The sequence below is a fragment of the Lethenteron reissneri genome, chromosome 48 (genome assembly GCF_015708825.2).
Source record: "Lethenteron reissneri isolate LAM-NWPU_2019-01 chromosome 48, ASM1570882v1, whole genome shotgun sequence".
NCBI classification, from domain to species: domain Eukaryota; kingdom Metazoa; phylum Chordata; class Hyperoartia; order Petromyzontiformes; family Petromyzontidae; genus Lethenteron; species Lethenteron reissneri.
The window spans coordinates 10,041,804-10,065,866 of NC_083826.1; the positions used below are offsets into that span (position 1 = coordinate 10,041,804).

Below are 24,063 nucleotides of genomic sequence, written 5' to 3' on the forward strand. Positions count from 1 at the left end.
CTCTGAGTCATCACCTCTCTCTCTCGCTACGAGAGGGAGCCAATGCCATGCGGCAGCAATGCGGCGTTTTCAAGTCGCGGCAATTGGTCGTCTGTCGACGCGGTGAGATACGCGAGGCTGCCGGTTGCAGTCAGAATCCAGAATCGTTTTAAAGACCCACAGCGCTTCACTGCTGGATGCGAGTTACAACAACAAACAATGCGACAGAAAAACAAACGGGGTGCAAAGTGGAGAGAAGATAGGTGGGTCGCTAATATTGTGAATAAAAAAAATAGATGAATACAAATGGCAAAAGTGCATACATTCCTGCCGAATTTTCAACACTAATGCAAGCTTGGGCAAGGCAGCAAATCAACAACAACGGTCTGAGACCACAACCGAGACAACAACAACACACAGTCCCTCGATAAGAAAGGACTTGGCATACAGAGCCTCATTTGCATATCGAGTGTTGCGACTGAGTGTGCAATGGATGGACAAAACGAATCCTCGCGCGACAGACCGATGACGACGACGATGACGACGATGACGACGACAGCAACGACGACAGCGATGACGACGGCGATGACGAAGACGATGGTGGCGACCAAGAAGATGGCCACGACGATGGTGACGGCGGCTGCAGCGATGGCGGCGACGACGGCGACGTATGCGAGCCCCTTTTCTCCGAGCGCTTCTTTCCAGCCGTGGGGGTGCGGTTCGGAAACTGACCGAGAACGGTGCGACGAGTGCACTTTTTTTTTTTCTTTTTATGTGCATTTTTTTCTTCGTCATTTGTGTATTCATCTTTATAGTTTTTTAGTTGCTAAATAAGTGGGAGGGTTTTGTTTTTGTATCATCTCCGTAAGGCAGCGGTCCCCAACCTTTTTGGCATCAGGGACTAGTTTCGTGGAAGACAATTTTTTCACGGACCGGGGGGGGGGGGGATTCATCATTGGGTCTTTCCCCCTTTTCAAAGAAGCTCTCCAGCGACGTTTGTTTTTTACTCATTGTGGCTACTAGGGGTTAGCAGCTTGTGGGCTTACCAACACTGTGACTGAGACAAGTGCGCGGTGCGGGAAAGAGGCGCGGATGGAAGTGGTGAATAATACAACAATGGGGGCGGGTTCCACGCGCGGACTCACCGCTCTCACCTCCTGCTGCTGTGCGGCCCGGTTCCTAACAGGCCACGGACCGGTACTGGTCCACGGCCCGGGGGTTGGGGACCTCTGCCGTAAGGGACCGGCTCATTGATGTTGCAGCGTTGTGGTATGCAATTGCACGAATGACGTTCTATAAAATGAAATAATTATTATTATCACCTGCAGTTGCCCTTGGGAGATACTCGCAGTCAGCACGTGAACGAGCGTGGAGAGACACGTGGCTTCATTATCTCGGGGAGGGGCGCCGCATCGGGATGGGCGGCCGTATTCCTCACCGAGGTTATTTTCCAATCGAAATTTTTTGTTGTTAGTAGTAGCAGGCTTTCGCGACCAATACAATCCATAATAGATTTTTTTTTTTAGATCGCGTAAATATATAAATGTGTCGTTGAACCTGCCACCACTCGACGGCACAGCCAATTAGTAAGGTTTGGCACTCAAATGGAACATGCCAACTCGTTATTAGTACAGCACACCGGTGTGTTTGAGAGCACATTCACAACATATACAATCTGAGTACGTTTCGCCAGCAATTACAACTAGCTTCATTAGGTGACAGCCAGATTTGTCTCCAACACACCGGTGTGCTGTACTAGTAATGAATTTGCATGTTCTTTTTACGTGACAAACCTTACCGATTGGCTGTGTCGGGCGGTGGTGGGTTTAACGACACGTAGAAATTTACACGATCTAACCCAAAAAAATACATTATGGAGGTTTTGTTGTTGTTGTTGCAATGGAACGAGACGTTGTTGACCGTCGAGCGTCCCATCGACCGGCGCAAGAAAAGGTGTTCAGGACGTGGCTGTGCAAGGTGGGCGATTGGCAGGAAATGGGGTTACAACGCCGACGGCAGAGGGAAATTGCGCGTGCGTGCAAGATAAATCACTAAATAACGGCGTTCGCAGCGGTGCTGGTGACGGCAGTGGCGATGAAACCGCCAAAGCTCCCCTTGTCGGTTTCCTGGCTGTGACTGCGACGGCCACGGGCGTCGTGGAAGCGTCGCAGCGGAGCCTCGTCGCTCGTGGCGGTGACGCGGCCACGGTGGCAGTGGAGTGTCTGCTGCTTGCCCGCGGCGGTTCGCGGTGGTCCGAGCCCAGCGGCCGCCCTGGGCCTTGTTCACGGGAGAGGATTGAATGCTAGATAGTTTTCGCGCTCTCTCTCTGTTCTGCAGCGGACGTGATCAAAGGCTCCCCGTGAGGTCATTGGGAAGCGGGATGTGCCATTGCGTGCCCGCGCCACAGTCCAAAATTTGCCAAATACAGTATTTAAAAAATTGTTCGCAAATACATTTTTCATGCATGGCGGCAGTTTGTGCAAGAGCTGCTGCTGGTCAAGGCGAGAGGGCTTCGCTAGAGAGAGAGAGTTCGTGCGGTTTTGTTGTTCCTTCTCCTCGGTTGAAGGAGCGCAGACCACAGTGGGTTTATTGTGCTGTCTGTCGTTTGTGTTGCATGGCCACGGGCACACTCTGTGGCTCGTGTTGTTAATGTTCCATTCGTGAAGGAAATGTGGTGCACATCGGCCTCTTGATGATGCTCTGATGTGGTTGATGGTCATCGCTGTTTTCGAGGTGGAGGAGGGTGAGGAGGAGGGGGAGGAGGGCGAGGATGAGGGGATGTTTGGATCTTGAGTGAGGCGTTCATTCTGGACGCTAGCAGCGTTCTTCCAGATCTGGGTGAGAATCTAGGACGGTTACTGCAGCGCAAACCCGAAACTCGCAACTTTGGATAAAACCACACAGCAACATCTCCACCTCTTGGGAGACTACTGCAGACTATACCTGCCTGTGAAACATAGCGCCTTTGCAATAGCCTCACCGTATTGGAATTGTGCGAATACCAGATGTACGTATGATTTAATTTGATCCATTGCGATTCGTTTCTTTTACGCATGTAAAAAAGATATCTTCCTCCTTGCTTCAATCGACATTCGGTGGTGGCACCGTGGTACCAGTAGTGGAAATTCCACATTCCTATGGTGGTCAGTATCCATAAGATGGCCACTGGCAACGTCCCACAGAATGGTCCTCGGTGAGAAGGTGAAAAATGTTCCCGAGATGCGGAGTCAATACCTTAAACCGAGATTGAACTCGCGCATAACCGCTTTGAGTTGAACGTTCTGGCCACAACATAACCCAGGCAGACCCAGAGATGATGATGATGATTATGTTGAATAAGCTGGTGAAGATAATCAATTTTCGTTATTTATATATCGTTCATGTAAATTACGTCTCTCACAGTCGCTGAGCAAACCACAGACACGAGCCAGGACGCAGCAGCAGCAGCCAGGCGGTTGCGAGCCAGCGGCGCTACCAGCAATTGCCCAAGCTCTGCGATCCTCCATGTTACGATGTTTTCAGCCAATTGACGGGGCGTTTATTCGTATCCAATGGGAAAACTAACGGGCGGTACGTGGCCACTTAAGATGATGGTACAGTTCATCTCACAAGCGCAGGGAGAGGGAAGGGAAAAAACAACGACCCGGTCCTCGTGGGTTCGTTAGCGCCGTCGGTTCCTGGAGACGTTCGTGGTCGCCGGTGAGCTCGCGTTCGTTCCCTTTAACCTCTTGGACTGTCGGCGCAAAGACGAGGCAGTGTAAAACCTTGCCGGGCATTAAAGTGGAGCCTTCTGGGTTATTACACAAACAAATAACCCTGCCTCTACTTAATGCATTGGATACTAATGAAATACAGGTGACGAAATATGTCCAAAATCTAGGTTCAACTTTCGCATTTTTTTCGTGTAACCAGGTGTGTATGTATGTTGAGCTTCTCAACATAAGTAGCCAACCATGCTAATCGGAGGTGCGGAGAAAAGCCAATAAACTAAAGTTCTAAAGAAATTAGTTTTCATTCTAGATGTAAAGTGTATAGCTCCAGTGGCTTTCTAATATCGGAAGGAAGAGCATTTCAGATGGCCACAGAAGCGCATCTGAAAGCGCGCGATGCGGTTACCATCTTTGTTCAATGTTCAAGTTCACCGCTGCTGCTGCGAGGATGAGCTGGAGTTCGCGTGATGGTTCATGCTCATTAAGACCTTAAGAGGCCAGGATGAGTCACGTTGCGAGAGTGACTTGGGGCATGAGTCTGCTGCCAGTAGGGTGGCGATGCTCGCTCCTCTGTATGATCCCAATTGAGTAATTTGCGGTGTGACTTTCGAATTTGGCAGATTTCTAGATCCTGACACCACCACGCAATGGGGTAGCAGTTTGGCCAGCTAGCAGGGCACCTGATAGGCCGGGGTAAGGGATGTGGGGCAAAGGTGACCGAGGGGACACGTGGGGTATAGCCCAGAACCTTCTGGTAGGCTCCAGAGGGGGGCGTGGCCGAGGGCGGAACCAGGCCACGTCGGGGCATAAAAGGGAAGTCCCGAGGCTGAATCAGGGCTGTCTGTCGTTGGAATGGAAACCTTTAATGCTACGTCTTTGGCGTCGTGGGTCAGGCAGTGTGCGGGCTGTAGTTATCCCGTATGTGAACAAGTATCTAAAGTTTAGATTAACGTGTGTTGCCTCCTACGACTATTGTGTCTCTAAAGTAACCCACTACACATGGATGGTGCACTCATCACTTTGATGGTTTGGGCTTTACCAGTTAAGGAAGACCCCCACTGAGCTATGTGGCTCTTTTTTCAAAGCGACATGGCCACAAATGATAGCTCAATCAATGAAGTGGCTTATCATCACGTGCAAATGTATAGCTGTAAATGCGTGATGTTAATTCTAAATGTGGCGGGAAAAACTGGAGGATCAGGATAAAAATCCACGTGACTACGGGGACAGAGAGACACACAGACTCCAACTATACAGCAGCTGTCAGGGACGGTTAGGGGGTTGGCTCTTCCCATCATCTCTATGGTGTCAATAAAACGAGTACCACTTTACGTGGGAAGTCAACAACGGTTGTCTGCGGATAGTCTCGCTCCTGCCATAGGAACGTGCAATTTCCATGGATGCCTCGACTGCTCGATTTGAGCAAGGAAATCGCTCTGGCCGTCAGCGCGCTTAGCGAGGCTTTGTGCTCGCCGAGGTCGCTTCACTGCCCTCGCTGCACGGTGGAGACGTTTGTCTCCGTCTCTCACTTCGCTCTTGGCAAGTCGGTCCTAAGCGGCGCTGAAGAACGGTGTGGTTTCACGTTTCCCGTAGACCAGTGGTGACATCTTAGAGTGGCTGATGAGGCCTGCAGATAGTTTATATTCTGCTTCCACGCTGCCGCCGCCGCCCACCGGTCATTTGAGTTCATCTCGGCAATTTGCAACTCGGCGATTAGCAACTCCCCTGCTAGGGTCACGGAACGTGGTGCAGGGAGAGGGTTCTTGGGGTGGGTACATAGTGTACACCGTTCACTCTGTACACTACGTTACACACAGTGCATTACATGTATTAGATGCATACATAGTGCACTTGGTCTGGGATCCCTTGTAGGCGAGTAATGATTTCCCTCCAGGTGTTACTTGTCCGTATTGTGAGGTGGGCCTGGCTGGCCATGGGTCCGGAGATGGCTGAGTAGGCCAATCTGTGACCTGCAGATGTTGACACAGCGGGGGCAGTGATGGTCCACCCTGGAGCTCCCACTCGTTGTTGTCTCTGTGTCTGGTGTGATGTATGTTGCTTTGCGGCGTGCTATTTTCCTGGCTATCAACTCTCTTCGTTCGGCCTCAAAGTGCTGAGTTCCATTGTTGATTTTGGCCCTCCATGATGGTCTATCAAGAGCATAGATTCCCCAGTTGTTTGGATCTATGTGGCTTCGCTTGAGGTACGTTTTAAGGTTGTCACAGAAACGCTTCGTTTGACCTCCAGGGGCACGTGAGCCATCCCTGAGCTCGGAATAGAAGATGTTCTAAGTAAGTTTCGAGTCGTTTATCCTCACAAGGTGACCTGCCCATCTGAGTTGGTACTACATGATGATGGCCTCTATGCTGGATGAGTTGGATCGCTCCAGGTGATGTTTAGTATTTTCCTGAGATAGCGTCGATGAAACATTTCGAGAGATTTTATGTGTTTGCGATAGGTGGTCCAGGTTTCTGCACCATATACGAAGGTTGGAATGATCAAAGTACTATCCACAGCCACTTTGGTCTTGGGGGTAATGTCGTGGTCTTTTGAAGACCCTGTTCTTAAGTTTGCCAAAGGCAGCACGAGTTCGGGCAATCCGATGTTGGATTTCATAATCAATTAAGACATTGCGAGAGAGATGGCTGCCTAAGTATGAGAAACTGGGAACGCTTTCGAGTATTGCATTGTTGGTAATGATTGTAGGGGTGGTAGGTGTCCTCCCGGAGCTTGTTCAAAAAGGTACTTTGTTTTGCTGGTATTGAGTGTTCGACCCATCCTGCTGTAAGCATCTGTAAATATGTTAACTGATGACCTTAAGGCCAGCTTCTGAGCAGGCACCGACTTGGGCATCATCGGTATATTGGAATTCAAAGATGGATGTGATTGATGTTTTCGACTTGGCTCTGAAACGGTTGATGTTGACTATGTTCCCGTCTGTCCTATATGTGATAGGTATGCCTCTGGGAAGTCTGTTTCTATGTCAGATGAAGCATTCCCACCAGGAAGATGGAGAAAAGAGTTGGTGCAGTAACGCAGCCTTGCTTCACACCGGCCCTTACTTCGATTGGCTCTGAGGTTTCACCAACTGAGGGGAGGACGGCCTTCATACCGTCGTGCAACAGACGGAGGGATGTTAACAGATTTTGTTGGGCAGCCACATCTTAGGAGGATTCTACATAGTGCTTCACGATTAACATAATCGAAAGCTTTAGTTCAGATCGAAGAAGGTCATGTACAATGGTAGTCTCTGCTCCTGGCACTTCTCTTGGAGTTGACGGGCTGAGAAGATCGTGTCTGAGGTTCCCCTGCCAGGTGAAAGCCACTCTGCCATTCAGGAAGGAGTTTTTCAGCAAGTGGTAGAAGTCTGTTTAGTATGATTCTTGCCAGTATTTTACCAGCGGTGGCAAGAAGAGAGATTCCTCTGTAGTTGTCATAGTCTGACTTATTAGCCCCTTGAATGATTCGCTGCTCGAGAAGAATTGATGCAATAGACGCCTCGATTCGGGTCCCACAAGACCACGTATGGGCAAATATGAGCCTACAGGGAACCGTGTGGGCAAAGATTGTACGGGCACGCATGGGCAAAGACGCGACCCTACGGGCAAAGCCATGTCCACTCTCTTCCACATATGGGGGCTGATCCACGGCAGCAATTTTCCTCCAGGACAAAAGAGCGATATAACGAAACGGCGTTATAAGAGGCAGCGCTATGAGAGGTATGCCTGTCGTCTATATATATACGTGTGTGTGTGTGCAGGTGAAGATGTATCACCCATGAGCACGTGAACCGTGACACGCCCTATCCCGCCAGGCTCTGGGAATCTCAGCAGGTTTGAGTCCTTGCACGGTGGCGGCACGGGGCGACCACCGCGCGAAGGTGTCACGGGCACGCCGTGGGCACGAGACGGGCGTCACCGGCGCCTTGCGCCACCCTCCTTCGTCAGGGCTTCACCGCCCGGCGTGGTGACGTTTACGCTCAAACATCCCCCATTGCTTGCGACGGCGGTGGGCGAGGGCCGCCTCGTCCGGCGGTGGGATGACAAAGCGCGGCTCGGACGCCGTCACGTGGAAAACAAGTGGCGAGCTGCAGGTTACGTTCGTTCCGTGCGACCAAGAACAACGCGAAATACGAGCGAAATGAAATGCGAATCGCCAGCGCGACTTGGTGCATTCTCGTAATCTCTCGCCTGATCTCGGCTTAGTGTCGTAAACAGCGTGCACCTTTGTGCGTGCGTGTGGTTATGACGTGGCCGTATCGTGTGCCCTGTGTTTATGCGTGGTGCAGTTTTTGGCACTTTGCGCCGCAAACCCGGCGATCCGAGTTCGATTCCCCGCTCACAAGAACTATCTGAACCGGTCTCCGGGCCTCCCCTAGGTCGACTCGGCCTCAAACGATTACCTGGTTACGGCATGTAAACATGCTCGCTCGGGAGACAAAGGCGGCCGGGCGTGGCGCTGGCCACCCACCCCCGCGTGTGCCTGTGCCGGCCCTCATAGGCGCTGCTCGCTAACAGCGTTTACCCCAACAGTCTCTTAAAGGCTCTATGGGGTATATTTGTCTTTGTGTAAACACACGTGTTTCTATGCGTGTGCATGTGTGCATGCGTGCATGCGTGCATGCGTGCCACGTGCGCTGCTCCGTGATTGTTTGGTGACATTTCCCCTCCCCCACCTAAGAGCAGTGTCTGTAATTGACTCCATTATCCCACATTAGCGGCGGTGCTCACCCATGTGAGTGGGTGGGTGGACGCTGTCCCCCCTCCCACCCCACTATACAGCCAGAAGCACAGCATTTGTGATTCACTGTGGGGCCCCGTGCAGACAGTAACAGGGCTGTGTTGTTTACTCTCTCGGCGACCAGGCGGGTGGGTGGGTGGACAAGGGGCCATCGTGATGGCCACTTCGGAGAGAGACGGACTTTTATTCCCCACTGCTGACATCCTGTTTTCGGATCCGGGATGTATCTTCCCGCGATTGAGAGCCGGGTTCTCAGCTGCACGCTGACCATACCAATGCCAAAACCGATAGCTGCATTTGAGTTACATGTTTATATATATTGTTCATGTTACAACTCACTCACCCACTCCCCCATCCAGCCAACCGCTCGCCCACCCACTCAACAACTCACTCACCCACTCCCCCATCCAGCCATCCACTCGCCCACCCACTCAACAACTCACTCACCCACTGAACAACCCACTCATCCACCCACTCAACAACCCACTCACCCACCCACTCAACAAACCACTCACCCACTCAATAACTCACTCACCCACTCTCCCACTCACCAACTCACTCGCCCACCTACCCATTCACTCATTGATCCGCTCACCCACCCAACTGTCCACTAACCTAATCACTAAGTATTCACACTTAACAGTTACTTATGTGTCCAGACTCCCTGAGTCTCAAGACTTATTTTCAGGAGGGTACTGCTGGCGATGAGTCCACCAATTCCCCTTCAAGTATTTGTATTTGCGTGTGGGAGGAAGCCGGAGTTCCAACCTGAGGTTATCACCCGGCACACCTTGCTCCGCCGGACCACGAGCGACCCGCTCGCTGTCCCGCCGTCCCTTGCCCCACCGCACCACCCGGCCGGTTCAGAGTCTCGAAGGAACATCGGCGATCTCCGTGCGCGATCCGCCCGATTGCCAACGACGGCGGACGGGTTTTTACAAAAAGTTCACGAGCCGCAACAACTCGCAACAACAACAAAAAACGGCGGGAAAAAGTCTCTCTCTCTCTCCCGTCGTTTGTCGTCACATGGCTGCGGTGGCACACGGAGAGGTGAAAGCGCGGCCGGAAACGGAAGGTGGCAAGTTCAGCGTTGCCGCTCGCTCGGCCGTTGGGTTTTCCATTCATCATTCCAGAAGTGAAGTGGGGGGGGGGAGTCAAGAAAACGAGTACCGGTTAGCGGCGCGTCACCACCGGTGGTTGTTGTTTGGGAGGGAATCTTCCCCCCCCCTCACCGCAGGAACGTGGAATTTTCATCGCTTGCTCAGGGCTGTAAATAGATGAGCACCCCGGGCCCACGACGACACTTAGGCGGTGACCAGGGGTGGTGGCTTTAAGAGTTCAGAGCGCTGAGCCAGCACTGGTGAAAGCCTGGGTTTACATCCGGGGTTCCGGCCGCACGTGATTAAACCGGCTTCTCAAACACAGTGAGATGTGTCGGGTCTCGGCTCCCGGTCACCAAATGACTGCAGGGAAACACCCCTCACATTCAATGCCACCCTTCGCTTTGCTGGAATTCAAGCTCTGAGAATTAAGACGTACATACGTTGAACTTCTTTCGCACACCGTACGCAGCCAACCGTGCGCATCGGGAGGTGCGGGACATCATATCGGTTTTGGCTGTCACGCCAAAATGACGCCGGTTGAAGTAAAATAAAAAATGCGTCTCTGCCTCTCCCCGACACGAGCTTGTGGGGTGGGTAGGTAGCTAGCCCGCTGGTTCTTATTGAAGGTATTTAGGCCAGTGGTGAAAATCGTCAATGCATCGTGAGCGTCCTTCCCTGTGAGATCAACGCCAGCGTCGTGAGCGTCGTTCCCTATGCGATCAACGTGCGTGGGGCCCCCTTTGCCCGCTGCGACAGGAGGAGAGAGCGGAAACAACACCTGAGGGTCATCGTGGTAATGCCGCGGCAAAGGAGATGGCCGAAATGCATTCCCCCATAATGGACGTGTTGTTGTCAAGTGTTGTGACGAGTGTGTGCAGTGGCGCTCTTTCCCTCAAGTGGGGGGGCGGCGGGCGCAGCGGTTAGCGCTGCGCTGCGAACCCGGCGCGACCCGAGTTCGATTCCCGCTCACGGCCACCAACACCGGTGACGAGTAACCGAACTGGTCCAGGGCGCCTCGCGTAGATCGACTCGGCCTCCAATGGGTGTACCCGGTTGCGGTGTGTAAACATCGCCACTCCGGGAGTGGGGCTGGCCACCCCACTCCGCTCGTGTGCCGGCCTGCGTAGGCGCTCGCTCACAGCTCTTGCTCCAACAGTCTGTGAAGGCTACATGGGGGATCTTTGCTGTGACACAATTCCACAGCAACGCTGTCGTCACTGTGGCTCGTTCCGTGCCCCCCCCCCGCCCCCCCTCATCCCTCGTGCTCTGCGTCTTGTTGCACGCGCGCACAAATATCACCCTCTGTTGGGTTGGGGGAGAGTCATCGTTAAACACTGGCATTATACCCACACGGTGATCCAACTCAAACGGAACTGACTGTGACTGAGAATTGAGTCGTGATGTTGGTCGTGAAAAGCCGATGTTTAACGTTTAGAATTACACGTTCTGGGAACGGTTGCGAAGCACGGCATGGATGGGGGGTGGGGGGGGAGATAACCTCACGATTCACTTGCACTCTTGCACTGCTGCCTTCTTCTTCTTCTGTCGTGCGGACTGATGTCGCCGCAGAGGAAACAACTACGACGCCACATTCAGGCGGTCAAGCCAGATCGCCGCGTCAGGAGGCAGCGGAGTGTACTGCTGCCCGATAATCGTCCAGTGGTCAAAGGATTCGTCCTCGACCCTCGGAGCTAATCCGAGAGTTAAAATATTGGTTTGACCATCATGCGACGAATGTCAGCGTCATACGCAGAGTGAGTGGGAAGCACCCGGCCCTCTGCTGTGCGTGGTTCCAGAGGTCCCTTGAAGAAGAAATCTCAGATGTAGCTCTGTGACATCCTCTTGTGCGGGCTGTTCCTCTCACGCGAAGGGGTTGCACTTCGCTGCCAGGGTCCTCAGCTTCGGAACTTGGGTTAGGCGGAGTTAATTGTGATGCGACGATGACCGCACGCTTGGCTAAGTGCGGTGCGAAAGAAGTTCCACGTACTTACAGGCGTTCACGCGGGGGGCTCTACGTGGATATCGTATCACGTGAAGACCTCATTTTTAAAGCCTGGCCACTGGAACCTAGTTTCAGTCCCAGGATCTCGGCCGCTGCCGCGAGCGCCACCCCCACCGCCGAGACTCCGCAAGCGTGACTCTGCTTCGCGACGAAACCGTGAGCGGGGCTTTTACCCTCCTCTGGCGATTTAAAACAGGGGGTGTTGAGATATTTAAAACGCCGATTAGGGACCAAGTCTGCACCAACACACCACGTGCCTGTGGCAACGCGTGCAAAACAAACAAACGCGCTCTGCAAACGTTGCTTGGCCTCGTGCGTTTGCGCGGTGTCTTTGCGCGGTGTCTTTGTGCGTACGTCTGTATTACGCCCCCCTTATGACTTCGGCTGAACGAAGGCAAAATAGCCACGGGGATTTATCTGGGATCCCAGCGAGAATACTGGTGCAAAGTTTGTTGTGATCTGGATAGAGGCCGCCCCTCCTCGACTGGACATCTGTGAAAACAAGTGCTTTATAGCCGATCGGATTCCTCCAGTGTGAGTTGACGTTCCGACTCTGACTCTTCTCGTTGTGGCCGAGGAGCGTCTCGGAGCGCGTTCCCGGGGATGTGCCGGCCGCCCCCGCACCACCACCTCCAGTGGCAGCTGTCCCCGTGTGGCACCAAGTGACTCGGCACCAGGCCTGCAAGCCGGGCAGCGGTCTGCCGGTAGGCGACGACGGTTGCCCGCTGGGTGTAAATCCGCCAAATTGAGGGAACCGGGGAGGTGTCTCCTGCGTCTCCCTCCCGGGATTTTCCATGGACTGAACAGCATTTTTTATTATTAAAACGATTATGGACGTCGGTGTGGTTGTTGTTGTTGTGTAGTCATGGCCTACTGGGCTGAGAGACTCATCAAACTCGCCGTGGGTGAGATCCGGGCTTTAGTCAACGGGTGGCTGAGAGGATTTAAGAAAAAAAGAACATTTGGTTTCATCGCAGGTGGCTGAGGGAAGGGTTCGTAAAGCCGAGCGGTCAGAGCGTGGCAAAAAAGCGGACGGTCTCGGGCAAAAAAACTGTGGCCGCAATTTAAACTTGGGTTTTTTTCTTCTTCACTTAATCCAAATCGCGTGTTTTCTTAAAGGGTGGAGTAATCACACCTTGGTGGTTCGATCGGGTGCGACACACACTCTCGCTCTCTGCCCCCGTATTGACCGATAACACCATGATAAACAGAGGACAGCAGAGCTTTGGGGGGGGGGGAGGGAATTTGACTGCCGGCTCATCACCGCTCGTCCGCGGTTCCCCCCTCGCGCCCCCCGAGTCCATCCCCAGGCTCCCTCCCAGAGGGCGAGCGGCTGCTGGGTGATGGTGGCCCAGCGCATAACAAGTTGAACTTGTTGTTATTACAGATGACAAGGGAGCCACCGGTGTAAATTGTGAGGCTGTCGCAAAGGGGGCTGCTGGGTAAATTCCGTGATATTGGGGGGGGGGGTGCAGGGGAGGCGGCGTGCCCCTTTGACACGATGTGGAAACCCGCTTGCCGCTCCACGGCCAGAACGTCGCTTGTTAAATAATTCTCCTTGGAAGGCCTCGGTGTTGTTGAAGAATCTGTAGTCGCCGTCATTATTTGTGCCCGAGCACTGCTGCTGCCAACGCAGTGCCGCCAGGTCAGCGGTCTCGGCCACGCTCAGCCTCGGTGCGAATGTTCGCAGCACGGCTTGCACGCCGCGCGCGCACAGGTGGCGGGGCGGAGCGTGCGGAGCGCCGCCGCAGCTGCCGCTGCTGCTGCTGCGTGGGAGGGAGAGGTTGTGTTGGCTTGCTGGCTCGCTCGTGTCGCCGTGACATCCATCTCCTCCTTTACTTGAGCAAAGGTTGGGGTGTACGGCAGCACAGACTCGGAGCACGCTGCACTGCGCTGCGCTGCGTTGCGCTGTGCTTCGTCTGCCACGCTGATTCGTTCCGTGGCGTTCCAAGCACAACGGCATCTCGGAACGCTGTGCAGAGCCGCAGGACACACGTGGGCTCCCTATGGAATGGACGGATTCGTTGATTTGTTCGTCACTGGAAAGGGACGGTCGGAGCCCACGATTTGGTGACGCAGCTGCTGCATTGGCAGTGGTGCACAAATTTGAAGGCCGCAGTGTTGTTGACAAATGTGTTCAGTTTTTTATTTGGTATTTGAACCCGGCTTGGGCCTCTTCGAGGTCAGTTCTGCCTAAAATTGAGTAGCCTGGTCCAGTGATGAGAACATTTTTCTTCTCTTGGCCACTCCTACGACACTGTCAGTGGTGTCCGGCGCACGCACCGGTTATGGGCCACTGCTAGCTTGACTCGGCATTCAAATTTGTCACTCGGCGAAGTGAGTGAACATCAGCACTGGGGAGACGCAGGCAGTGGCCACACCACTCCTGCGTGTGTCCAGCTCGCCTTGATGGGCGTTCGTGGGCAGCAGTAGCCCTGGAGGCTGCAGAATAGGGCCGGATAGGCAACGTTGACCTAACACAGCTCACGATGTACGCGTGTGTAGAAAAGTGCGCACCGAAGTGTGGAGAGATGCACCCTGGGAGTTAAATTGAGCGGTGGAAACAGCGGTTTGCGTGCTGTGCTACGAATCCGGGGACCTGAGGTCGATTTCTGGCCACGGCTAACATCAGTGGTGAGTGATGTCTGGATTCGTGGTGGGTTTCCCCCCCCCCCCCCCCCCCCCCAGGTAGACTGGGCCTCGAGTGAGTACGTGGTGTGGTGTGTAAATATCAGCACTGGGCAGAACAAGGAAGCAGTGGCGTCACTCGGGGGGTGCGGACCGCACCAGGTGACACCATCACAGGGGTGACACCAACATGGCTGTCTATAACTACTGTTGTGCAGCGTTTCAGCAGAATAATTTTTTTATATAAAAAAAAATATCCCTGTAGTTACTTAGAACAACAACATTGTTCGTAAGCCCAGCTTACATGTACTGTATCAATATACCTACAAGGCTAAAGCTCTATGCTAATCTACTTTTTGAACCTTCTAATGCGCTCCGCTCAGAGCTGTCATTGTTACAGTGACGCTTCGAGTCACGTGGTCTCGTCTGCACGCGCTACCAGCACGCGCTGTTGTTTTTGTTGCTGCTCGTGTTTTTATAGTCGCTGATTTTGTCAAATTTTCTAGTGTTTTAGCTACAATATTGTGGTAATTAGTATTTGTGAACCCATATCAGTAACTCTTTTGAGAAGTACGTAGTAATTAAAGGAAATATTGTAATTTTAAGGTATTATTTAAATTTGTCTAGTTGTTCATGTCACTACTATTGCCATTACATTCAGTGATATACGGGATTTACGATGTACGAGTAACATTAGTACAAAAAACATGACTACGGGTTCTCTATGGTCTCGTACGGGCAGACACCATGAGGGGTGACACCATGAGTTACCGCACTGGGTGACACTGGGAGTGAAAACTCTAGGAAAGGTAAACAAATCACTTTAAAAACACCTAAATTATGTTTTTATCTCACCAAGTAAAGCCCACCAAGCTATTCGCCTCTTTTGCAGAAGCGACCTGCCCACAAACAATAGCTCAACGAAGGGGCTTGTCATCACGTGGACATGTATAGCAGCCAAAATATCTAAATAATTCAACAGCACCAGGCCGGGGGTGGCCTTGCGTGTGTCCGCCCCCTCTGTTTCTAACACTTGAGGGCAGCATTTCATGAAGGCTGCTCCCCGCAGTGAGGAGGGTCCACGCAGCGGTGTCCGTGTCTCTCCGTCCTGTCGCGCGACTCACGAGCCATCGCTGGACATCCCATGTTCATAAGACAGGGGCTATGTCTGTGTGTGTATGTTGAGCTTCTTCCGTGCCGTACGTAGTCAACCGTGGTTATCGGAGGTGTGGAGGAAGGACAAAACACTGGCTCTCTGTGTGAGGCTATGGGTCTCTGTGTGAGTCTATGGCTCTCTGTGTGAGGCTATGGGTCTCTGTGTGAGTCTATGGCTCTCTGTGTGAGGCTATGGGTCTCTGTGTGAGGCTATGGGTCTCTGTGTGAGGCTATGGGTCTATGGGTCTCCTATAGGACAACTGCTTCCCACGAAGTGACTTCCCACAAGCGGTGGTAGGCATTTTATCTCCCCCCCCCCCCCCGACCTGGGCATGACTTGGCGACATGCTTGTGAGTGGAGTGCGCTTCTCCGCCCGTGAACCACCGCGTGGATTCGTGGCGATATCGGTTCCAGCGTCTTCCATGGAGGGTGGCTATTTGACTTGGGATTTTTATTCTTTACTTGACCCAGGAATGTCGCACGGAGACCCTCGAGGCTCGTTTTCAGGAGGGTCCTGCCTATGGCTGTTTGACCAAAATGTTTCTGGTTTTTTTGGACTGGAAGAAAAAAACTGGAGAACCTGAAGAAAATCTGAATCAGAATATGTATTGATGCTGGAAGAATCCGATGAGCTATGAAGCTCTTTTTCACAGACATGTCCAGGATGAAGCGGGTCAGAACGTGAGTAGGCGCAGGTAAAAAATAAACCCGACACGTTTGAGGCGACCGCGATACAATTGTCCCCACCGGGTCAGCAACAACCCACTTGCTGTACTCGCCTGCCGGTTGTGCGTCAATCCACAGAGCCACCTGGCCGGGCGAGCACGTCGGAGTCAAACGCTACGTGCAGCATGGTTTGCGCTTTCAGGCAGGGTCTATGGACATAGCGGGTAAAGGGGCAGCCCTGCAATTGGCCCGCTGATTCCACTGCTGTCAGAAGAGCCCCCCCCCTACTCTTCCACGCTGGCCACTGCGTCCTGGAAGCGGTGGCAATAGCTAACGCTTTGCCCCACTGCACGCGACACACCGATTGTGCGGACCAACTAAGTGGGCAATACCCCCACTTACACCGCTGGGGTGGACACAGGCGGTGGAAGGGGTCGGTGGATCTCACCGTTTCAACCGCCGGGAGATGGCACTAAACCGGCGCGCGAACCGTCGCATTTTTGCACGGTCGTGGCAGCTTCCCAACGGGGACATTTGTGGCCGTGAAATGACGGGGCCGCTGCATGAAGCTGTTCGAAGCATGAGGCTTCAACATGGCCGAGCCAGCCCATTAATTGTACCGTTTGGGGCGATGCGTGAACTTTTCTAAGTGTCACTCCGAGAAGCCTACACAAGAACGTTAGCGGACTGATTTGCGGCAATTATTTTGGGTGCTAAAATCAAACAACTTCAAATAAAGGCACGGGGGCAGTTCCGTTATCGACACCGGGATGCGTTTGCCAGGCTGTCCAAAACCAGTTTGAAGCTTCAGAATAACCTATGAACCCACAGCCTCAACACTGACCCACAGCATCAACACTGACCCACAGCATCAACACTGACTCACAGCCTCAACACTGACCCACAGCCTCAACTCTGACCCACAGCCTCAACACTGACCCACAGCCTCAACCATGACCCACAGCCTTAACACTGACTCACAGCATCAACACTGATCCACATAGCCCCAACACTGACCCACAGCATCAACACTGACCCACAGCCTCGATACAGAGACTCAACTTTTGCTCAATTCCTTTCACCTCCATTGACCAGACTAAATTCCCACCATCCTGGGAGCCGCTCCACGCTAATCTCTGGAGCCCAGCGACGTTTAAAGCGGTGATGGCAGCGCGTGGTTTAGCAGCCAATGTCCAGAATGTGAGCGGCCGAATGGGCGTTCTTTCGTTTGCACCCAGCAGATCTCCACCACCGCAGCAGAGCCATCGCCCCGTGGACCGATGATGCAATACGACGGCATTGCGTCATTGGTCGGGGTTGGGTCTTTCCTTTGAGCAAGGCCCGCTCGGGTTTCTGTTCAGACCCGTCAGGACCAGGTTCCGCGAGCGCGTGTGCGTGGCGTGCGTGGCGCCGACCGTCGCAGCCAACGGTAGCGGCCTCTCCCTTTGATGTAAGGAATTGCAACAATGCGACGCTTATCTGCCACTCCGTCCGGTCTGCTTAGATCGTGGCAAACACTGGAAAAGTACCCAGCGATCCGGAGCCAGACAACTCGATCGAGTGACTCGGCGTTGGGGGCGGCACAGGGATGAGCGAGACCTCGGGATTTCAGCACGACCTGGCCGCCTCTTTCACCGACTTGCCGCTTGGGGCCGGAAAAACCCCCCCGAGTGCGGAGTGAGGCCACGGTCATCGACTTTCTGAAAGCTCAGGAAACTCTGGGGGCCGATTGTGGCGATTTGCATGTACGTACGGATGTTGAACTTAATTTCGCAACTTACTTAGCCAACTGCACGAATCGGAGGTGCGTGGAAAGAACAGCAATCTAGTACAAAAATAATTTTAAAATACGTTTATGAATCTAGATGATTTAAAAGTGCATTGCTCCAGTGGCTTCCTAATATCGGACGGAAGAGCGTTCCAGACGGTCGCAGAAGCGCATCTGAAAGTGTGCGATGCTGCGAGACCGTCTTTGTTCGATGGTGAGCCACAAGCCGCTGCTGCTGCGAGGCATGACCGGGGTTCGGCAAGATATCGTGCTTCATTGGTGGCAAGCACTTTGTGTGTAATGAGTGCGACCTTGCAACGTATTCGTTCGGCAACCGGAAGCCAATGCAGCTCGGCGAGCACTGGACGGATACGAGTTATCTGCCGCCTCGGCGCACGGCCTGCGAACCCCGTGAGCGCCTGATGTTGGGGTGCAATTTGCGCCAGCGCTGAAGCCATCCTCCCACAGAAACAAGCCTGGTTCAGGCCACAAAGAAGCTGCTGCTGCTGCTACTGTGGCTGCGATTGGGGGATCATGGCCCTTACAACAAATGCCGAAGCCGCATTTGAAACAAACAAACAAACAAAAATCTTAAGACTGGTGCCTCATTCGTCGACCTGTCTTGGGCCTACGATTCGGATCGGAAGCTCGAGGCCTGGTGCTGTGAAGCTGACGGAATCCTCCTGCCACACATCCCAATGCCACCGCCGATTTGGCCATCACAGATGCATTGCATCGATCTGGGCTCACCTTGCTCCCTTTGCTGTTTGTTTATTTATGGGTCAATTATCATTAATTATTATGTTCATCATCTATGGTACCTTTTTTGCCAATATCCAAAATGATGAAAAATAAGAATATGTTTTACCCTCTCTGGTAATAAAACAGGATTCGTGTTATAATGTTCAAACACCAAATAGAAACCTCTCGCGAGGAACGAAGTCGGCATTAACAACACGCACTTGTGGTGCAAACAAACATGCTCTGATAATGATATATATGCATTGTCTTTGAAACCAGAGACAGCCTTCTTTTGTGGTCTTGTCGGCACTAGTGTTAGACCAGAGGACGCCCAGCAGGCGAACAGTACAGAGACAAAAGGTATCATGTGTTTTGAACATCTTTAACACCTCTTTTATTGCCAGAAAGGGTAATACCTATTGTTATTTTTCATCATTATTATTGCTCCGCTTGTTTAGCCAGGACAACATCACAGAGTCTTAAGACAGTTTTGCAGGAGGGTCCTGCCAAGTTTTTGCTGCCATGCGTGATCCCAGTCGAGGAACCTGCGTGACATTTTGAAACGTTGGGAAGTTTGGGCCATTGCCGGTTCAATTGCGCGTTCATTCGTTCGTTCGTTTTATCTCTTGGCGGAAGCCTACAGGAAGAAACCCATTCACGGAGACAGCAGGAGAAACGTAGAAACTCCACGGAGAAACAGGGTGCCCGGGGCGGGAAACCCAGGCCTTCCTCGCTGCGATGCCACGCTTTCTCATGACCGCACCGCCCTGCCGCCCATCATTTTGAGACATTCTTCTTTTTACATTTTGGCGCGTCTTAGTCGTAGCAGGAGTAGGATTTCGCGACCGATATCCATTGTAAAGGTTTTTTTTAGGGTTAGATGACCGTGTAAATATTAATGTGTCGTCAAAACCCGCCACCACTCGACGCAGCCAATCAGTGAGGTTTGTCTCTTCCCCCACCATGTTATGCCCCGGAAGGTGATCAACCTTGGCAAGGGGTCGAACCCAGAAAAATGCTGCTCTCCGTGGGGGGGGTTAAATCCCGTGACAACACAAGGCTTTGGTGCCGCGGTGCCGCCGGTACCGCCATTGCCGTGCCGCGGTCAGCACCGTTAAAAGTTCACCCCTTCCGCGAATTGGCTGAAAGGGGGTCGCGATTCGGGGGGGGTTCAAGTGTATTTTTCGTTGAACCAGGCGAGAGGAACTCAGAGGCTATGAGGAGTCTCATTTGCAAGCGCGACCTGGGGCAGTGGGTCATGGCTCTGCTCGCGCATCGATTCCCCCTCCGCCACTGTGCGTGGCGCGTGCAGGATCTGCAGTCGGGACAGACGTATAGAATATGAAAGCGGAGTGAAGCTGTGGGCTCTTGTGCACCTCCGCCAGCTCCTGTATCACCCCACCGCTGCACAAGGGCCTCCGCACGCCATGTCAGTCACGTGGGTCGCTCGGCCATACTTCACCGCGTTGGCCAGCGCGTGTTTGTTGAAGCGGACGGGGCACACGGAACAGTTCAGGTGTCGTGCTCGCCGCCACTTTGTCCTGGCCGGGCATCAAATTCGTCTGTGCCAGGTTCATAACGCACGGCGCTAACAACCCCTTGCACGACCGCTCCCTCACACATCCTGCAGCGGTGGTCGCCTAACGCCTCACGCTGCTGGCACGGCAGCAAAAAATATATATACCGTAACTCACGTTTATAATAAATGTTTTTTTTGGGTTAGATTGCGTAAGTATAAATGTGTCGTTAACCCGCGACCACCCGACACAGCCAACCAGTAAAGGTTTGTCACGTCAACAGAACGTGCCCAAGTAGTTACTGGGTCAGCCCACCGGTGTGCTGGAGAGCAAACCCCATTGACGCATGCGACGTAATGCGCGTGAGACTCGTAAGCAGTCGATTGGTTCGCCCCCGATTCGATTCGTGATTTTGACGGGAGCGCAACGGTGGGCATTGAACCGGCGAACCCGAGAGCCGCGGCGTTGCGTGGATCGCGGTGCCGGCTCTGCGTGGCGTGGGTCGGGGCGAGCGGGCGCGTAATCAGGCCGTGAAATCTTGCCGTGCGCGCGCGCGTGAACTTCAGGAGCGGCTGGGTGTCTCACGAGAGCCGTTGATGACCGGTTCAGCCGGTGCTGCTGGGTTTGGATCGGGGCTACAGCCGCCCCTGATCAATACCCCCCCCCCCCCTCTGGGGTTCCCCAATGCAGCGAGGCGTTGGTGGAGTCAGTCCAGTCGTCAATGACTGAACCGAAGAAATACAAACAAAACATCCAGTTAAACGCGTTGAAGGTAACACATGAACGCAACACATTCAATTGCTGCAAAACACAATTAAGGCTTGCCAGAATTATGGGAAACACCCATAATTCCATGCAGGTGCGGTTTTACACCACACATTTATTGAGCACAGCGCCAAGTTGCTGTTTTCGCTTCGCGAAGGTCGACAAAAAACGCAGCGTGCCGTTTGGATCCTAGCAGCAAATGCTTTCGAGTGGATTGCCAGAACCACGTCTGGCTCGTCGAGCCCGGAGAGCCATCGCTGGCACCAGGGCTCCTCCAACGGACGGCGTCGGTGCCACGGAACGACTCCGCCCCCCCCCCTTCCGCCCCCAAGTCGCCGCGGTTGCCCCCCCCCCCCCACCTGTGACGAAGTCTCGATCTCTCCCGCTTGTCAGTGACTTCGATATTTCAGGCTTCGTGAATCCGGGAGAGTATTTAATGTCTACTGGTGGAATCCGATGAGCTAGCTGTAAACGGTACAAAAACACGATGTGGAGTGCGAAGTATAGGCAGGCTAAGTAAATCACTTTAAAATATACAAATAAAACTCGATTATTTGTTATCTTGCCAGGTAAAGCTCACCAAGCTATTGACTTATTTTTCAGAAGCGACCTGGCCACAAATAATAGCCTCAGCAAAGCTACTTGTCACGTGAAAATGTACAGCATCAAATTAATCAAACAAAAATCTCAATGCATGTTTCTAAATGTGGAAGGAAAAACCAGAGCGCTGAGATGTTTCTAGATTAATTACTTTACAAATGATTTTTAATCGCGGCTTCTTGAGTTGGAGAATCCATTCGGAAATCTCCCACTGCGTTTCGTCCGTTTGTCACAAGGCTGTCTTGGAAGAGAGTCTTCAGAGAAATTATTTAAAAAAATCCTTCAGGTGGCAAGTGCGTGCGTGCGTATGTTGGTTGAACGTCTTCCGCACTGTATATAGCCAACCGTGCTAATCGGAGGTGTGGGCAAAGGACAACAAACTAAACACGAAAAGCATTTTGAAAGGAATGAGTTTTCAATCTAGATGCTTTAAAAGTGCATGGCTGCAGCGGCTTCCTAGTATCGGAAGGAAGAGCATTCCACATGGCCGCAGAAGCCCATCTGACAGCGCCGCGATGCAGTGGCCGTCCTTGTTCGATGGCTATCCAAGGATGAAGGCGGTGCGTTAATCCTGTCCGCGACCGCTCCACCCGCTGCGTGCTAATGAGATGTGCGAACCCCGGCTAAACGGCATCGGCTCGTTGTTTCACAACCGTGGCGGGGGTGGCCCTGTGGTCGGAGCGTTTCACCCACAATCGCGAGGGCCGAGAGTTCACGCACCGATCGGTGGTCGACTCGACCGGGCATCGCCACCACCACCGGCAGGGTGAGCACGAGTTCAGCCGCACCACCTTGCCAGGAAGTCTACGGCGGTTGCCCCACGGAAGGACCCGCTCCCGCCGTCGGAATGTGGAGTGTTGACCGCGTGCACGGGACTGTCGCCGGTGACGAACTCCGCGGGGCGAGGCCGTGGCTCCCCGTCGGACGCGCAGCTCGACGCGACGGCTCCGTCGCCGCCACGCGACGACGACGATGACGACGCGACCTGAAGGGAAATGACTCGTGCAGCTGTCATCGTCTGGCGTGCGCGGTGCTTCGCACGCCGGACGCAACTCCGCAGACGGAGAGACAGAGAGACACCGTTGTGCTTGTGCGTGTGAGAGAGAGAGACGCACAGAGAGACATGGAGAGAGACTGAGAGAGACACACAGAGAGACATGGAGAGAGACTGAGAGAGACACACAGAGAGACATGGAGAGAGACTGAGAGAGACGCACAGAGAGACATGGAGAGAGACTGAGAGAGACACACAAGGAGGCACAGAGAGATACTGAGACAGAGACACACACAGAGAGAGCCTGAGACAGAGACACACAGATAGAGCCTGAGAGAGAGAGAGGCACACACACAGAGAGAGACTGAGACAGAGACACAGAGAGAGACTGAGAGAGAGACACAGAGAGAGACTGAGACAGAGACACACAGAGAGAGGCTGAGGCAGAGACACATAGAGAGACTGAGACGGAGACAGAGAGAGAAACTGAGACAGAGACACACAGAGAGACTGAGAGAGACACACACAGAGAGCCTGAGAAAGAGACACAGAGAGAGAGAGGCTGAGACAGAGACACACAGAGAGACTGAGAGAGAGACACACAGAGAGAGACTTAGACAGAGACACAGAGAGAGAGACTGAGACAGAGACACAGAGAGAGAGAGACAGAGACACAGAGAGACAGACAGAGAGAGCCTGAGACAGAGACACAGAGAGAGGCTGAGACAGAGACACATAGAGAGACTGAGACAGAGACAGACAGAAACTGAGACAGAGACACACAGAAAGACTGAGAGAGAGACAGACAGACAGAGAGAGCCTGAGAAGGAGATACATAGAGAGAGAGAGACTGAGAGAGAGACACACACAGAGAGCCTGAGAGAGAGAGAGAGACAGACAGAGCGATACTGAGAGAGAGAGACAGACAGAGAGACTGAGAGAGAGACAGAGAGAGAGCCTGGGACAGAGACAGAGAGAGAGAGAGAGAGCCTGAGACAGAGACACAGAGAGACTGAGAGATACACACAGAGAGAGACCGAGACAGAACCACAGAGAGAGGCTGAGACAGAGGCACGGAGATACGTGGGGTTGGGCCACTGGGAATTCACACAAAACCCCCCCACACACAAACACGACGCATTCCACTTTTTCAGCATCGCAGCGTTCCGCGACCTTTAAACCTTCGCCGCGCACGCGGCAGTGAGCGCCGGTACAGTCGGCACCGCGAGACCCGCGGGAGCGCAGCGCACGCTCGCGCCTCTTGAGCCGCCCCGTCGCTTCTCGTGCCGCTCCAACTCGGACGCCGCTCGCGCCGGATTGTCGCGCGTTCCGAGCTGCCGTCGGAGACGTCGCTTTCCGTGGAAAAAAATAAATTTAGCTGCCGGATACCCGGACCTACGGTGGTGGTGGTGGTGGTGGGGGGGGCAACGACCCTCTTCTGAGCGGCCCTCGACGATTTTCCGAGATTATTATTAATTTTATTAGATTTTATTTTAATTCGTGGTCCCGCTTTGCGGCGGCCGTGGACAACTCGAGAGCGCTCCCCGCCGCCCGGGAAAGGAGGAGGAGGAGTGAGCGGCCCCCCAACTCGTCGACGCGCTCCACACGCGAGCCTCCGACGCGGAAGCCTCCGGCCATGGAGAGATACTGGTCCTTCTCCTCGCACTATGGTGAGGAGGGCACGTTTGTTCGTC

At 53.3% G+C, this 24,063-nt stretch overlaps 2 protein-coding genes across 4 annotated transcripts in view; one reads left to right on the forward strand and one right to left on the reverse strand.

Moving 5' to 3' along the window:
* The window catches only part of LOC133354767 (retinoic acid receptor RXR-alpha-B-like), a 143,857-nt gene that overhangs the window by 49,285 nt on the left and 70,509 nt on the right, over positions 1-24,063 (forward strand). Inside the window, exon 1 of one of the 3 annotated variants that reach the window (XM_061571869.1) lies at positions 7,596-7,782. The exons of 1 other annotated variant lie outside the window; for it this stretch is intronic. Coding sequence is in view for 1 of the 2 variants with exons in the window: in XM_061571866.1 (XP_061427850.1) it covers positions 24,006-24,039 (34 nt within the window). In the remaining variant the exon portion in view is untranslated. Of the gene's footprint in view, positions 1-7,595; positions 7,783-23,871; positions 24,040-24,063 lie in introns of those variants that run through there. One more of the 3 variants, XM_061571866.1, reaches the window with a different exon arrangement.
* LOC133354768 (uncharacterized) lies at positions 21,155-23,478 on the reverse strand. The gene is made up of 2 exons (XM_061571871.1): positions 22,096-23,478; positions 21,155-21,240 (listed from the first exon to the last, which is right to left on the reverse strand). Exon 1 carries the CDS (start codon positions 23,204-23,206, stop codon positions 22,154-22,156), a length of 1,053 nt encoding a protein of 350 aa, XP_061427855.1. The 5' UTR covers positions 23,207-23,478; the 3' UTR covers positions 21,155-21,240; positions 22,096-22,153.

Excerpts from the sequence above, each read along its gene's own strand:
- LOC133354768 (XM_061571871.1), bottom strand. The coding sequence starts at position 23,206 with ATGTATCTCCTTCTCAGGCTCTCTCTGTCTGTCTGTCTCTCTCTCAGT.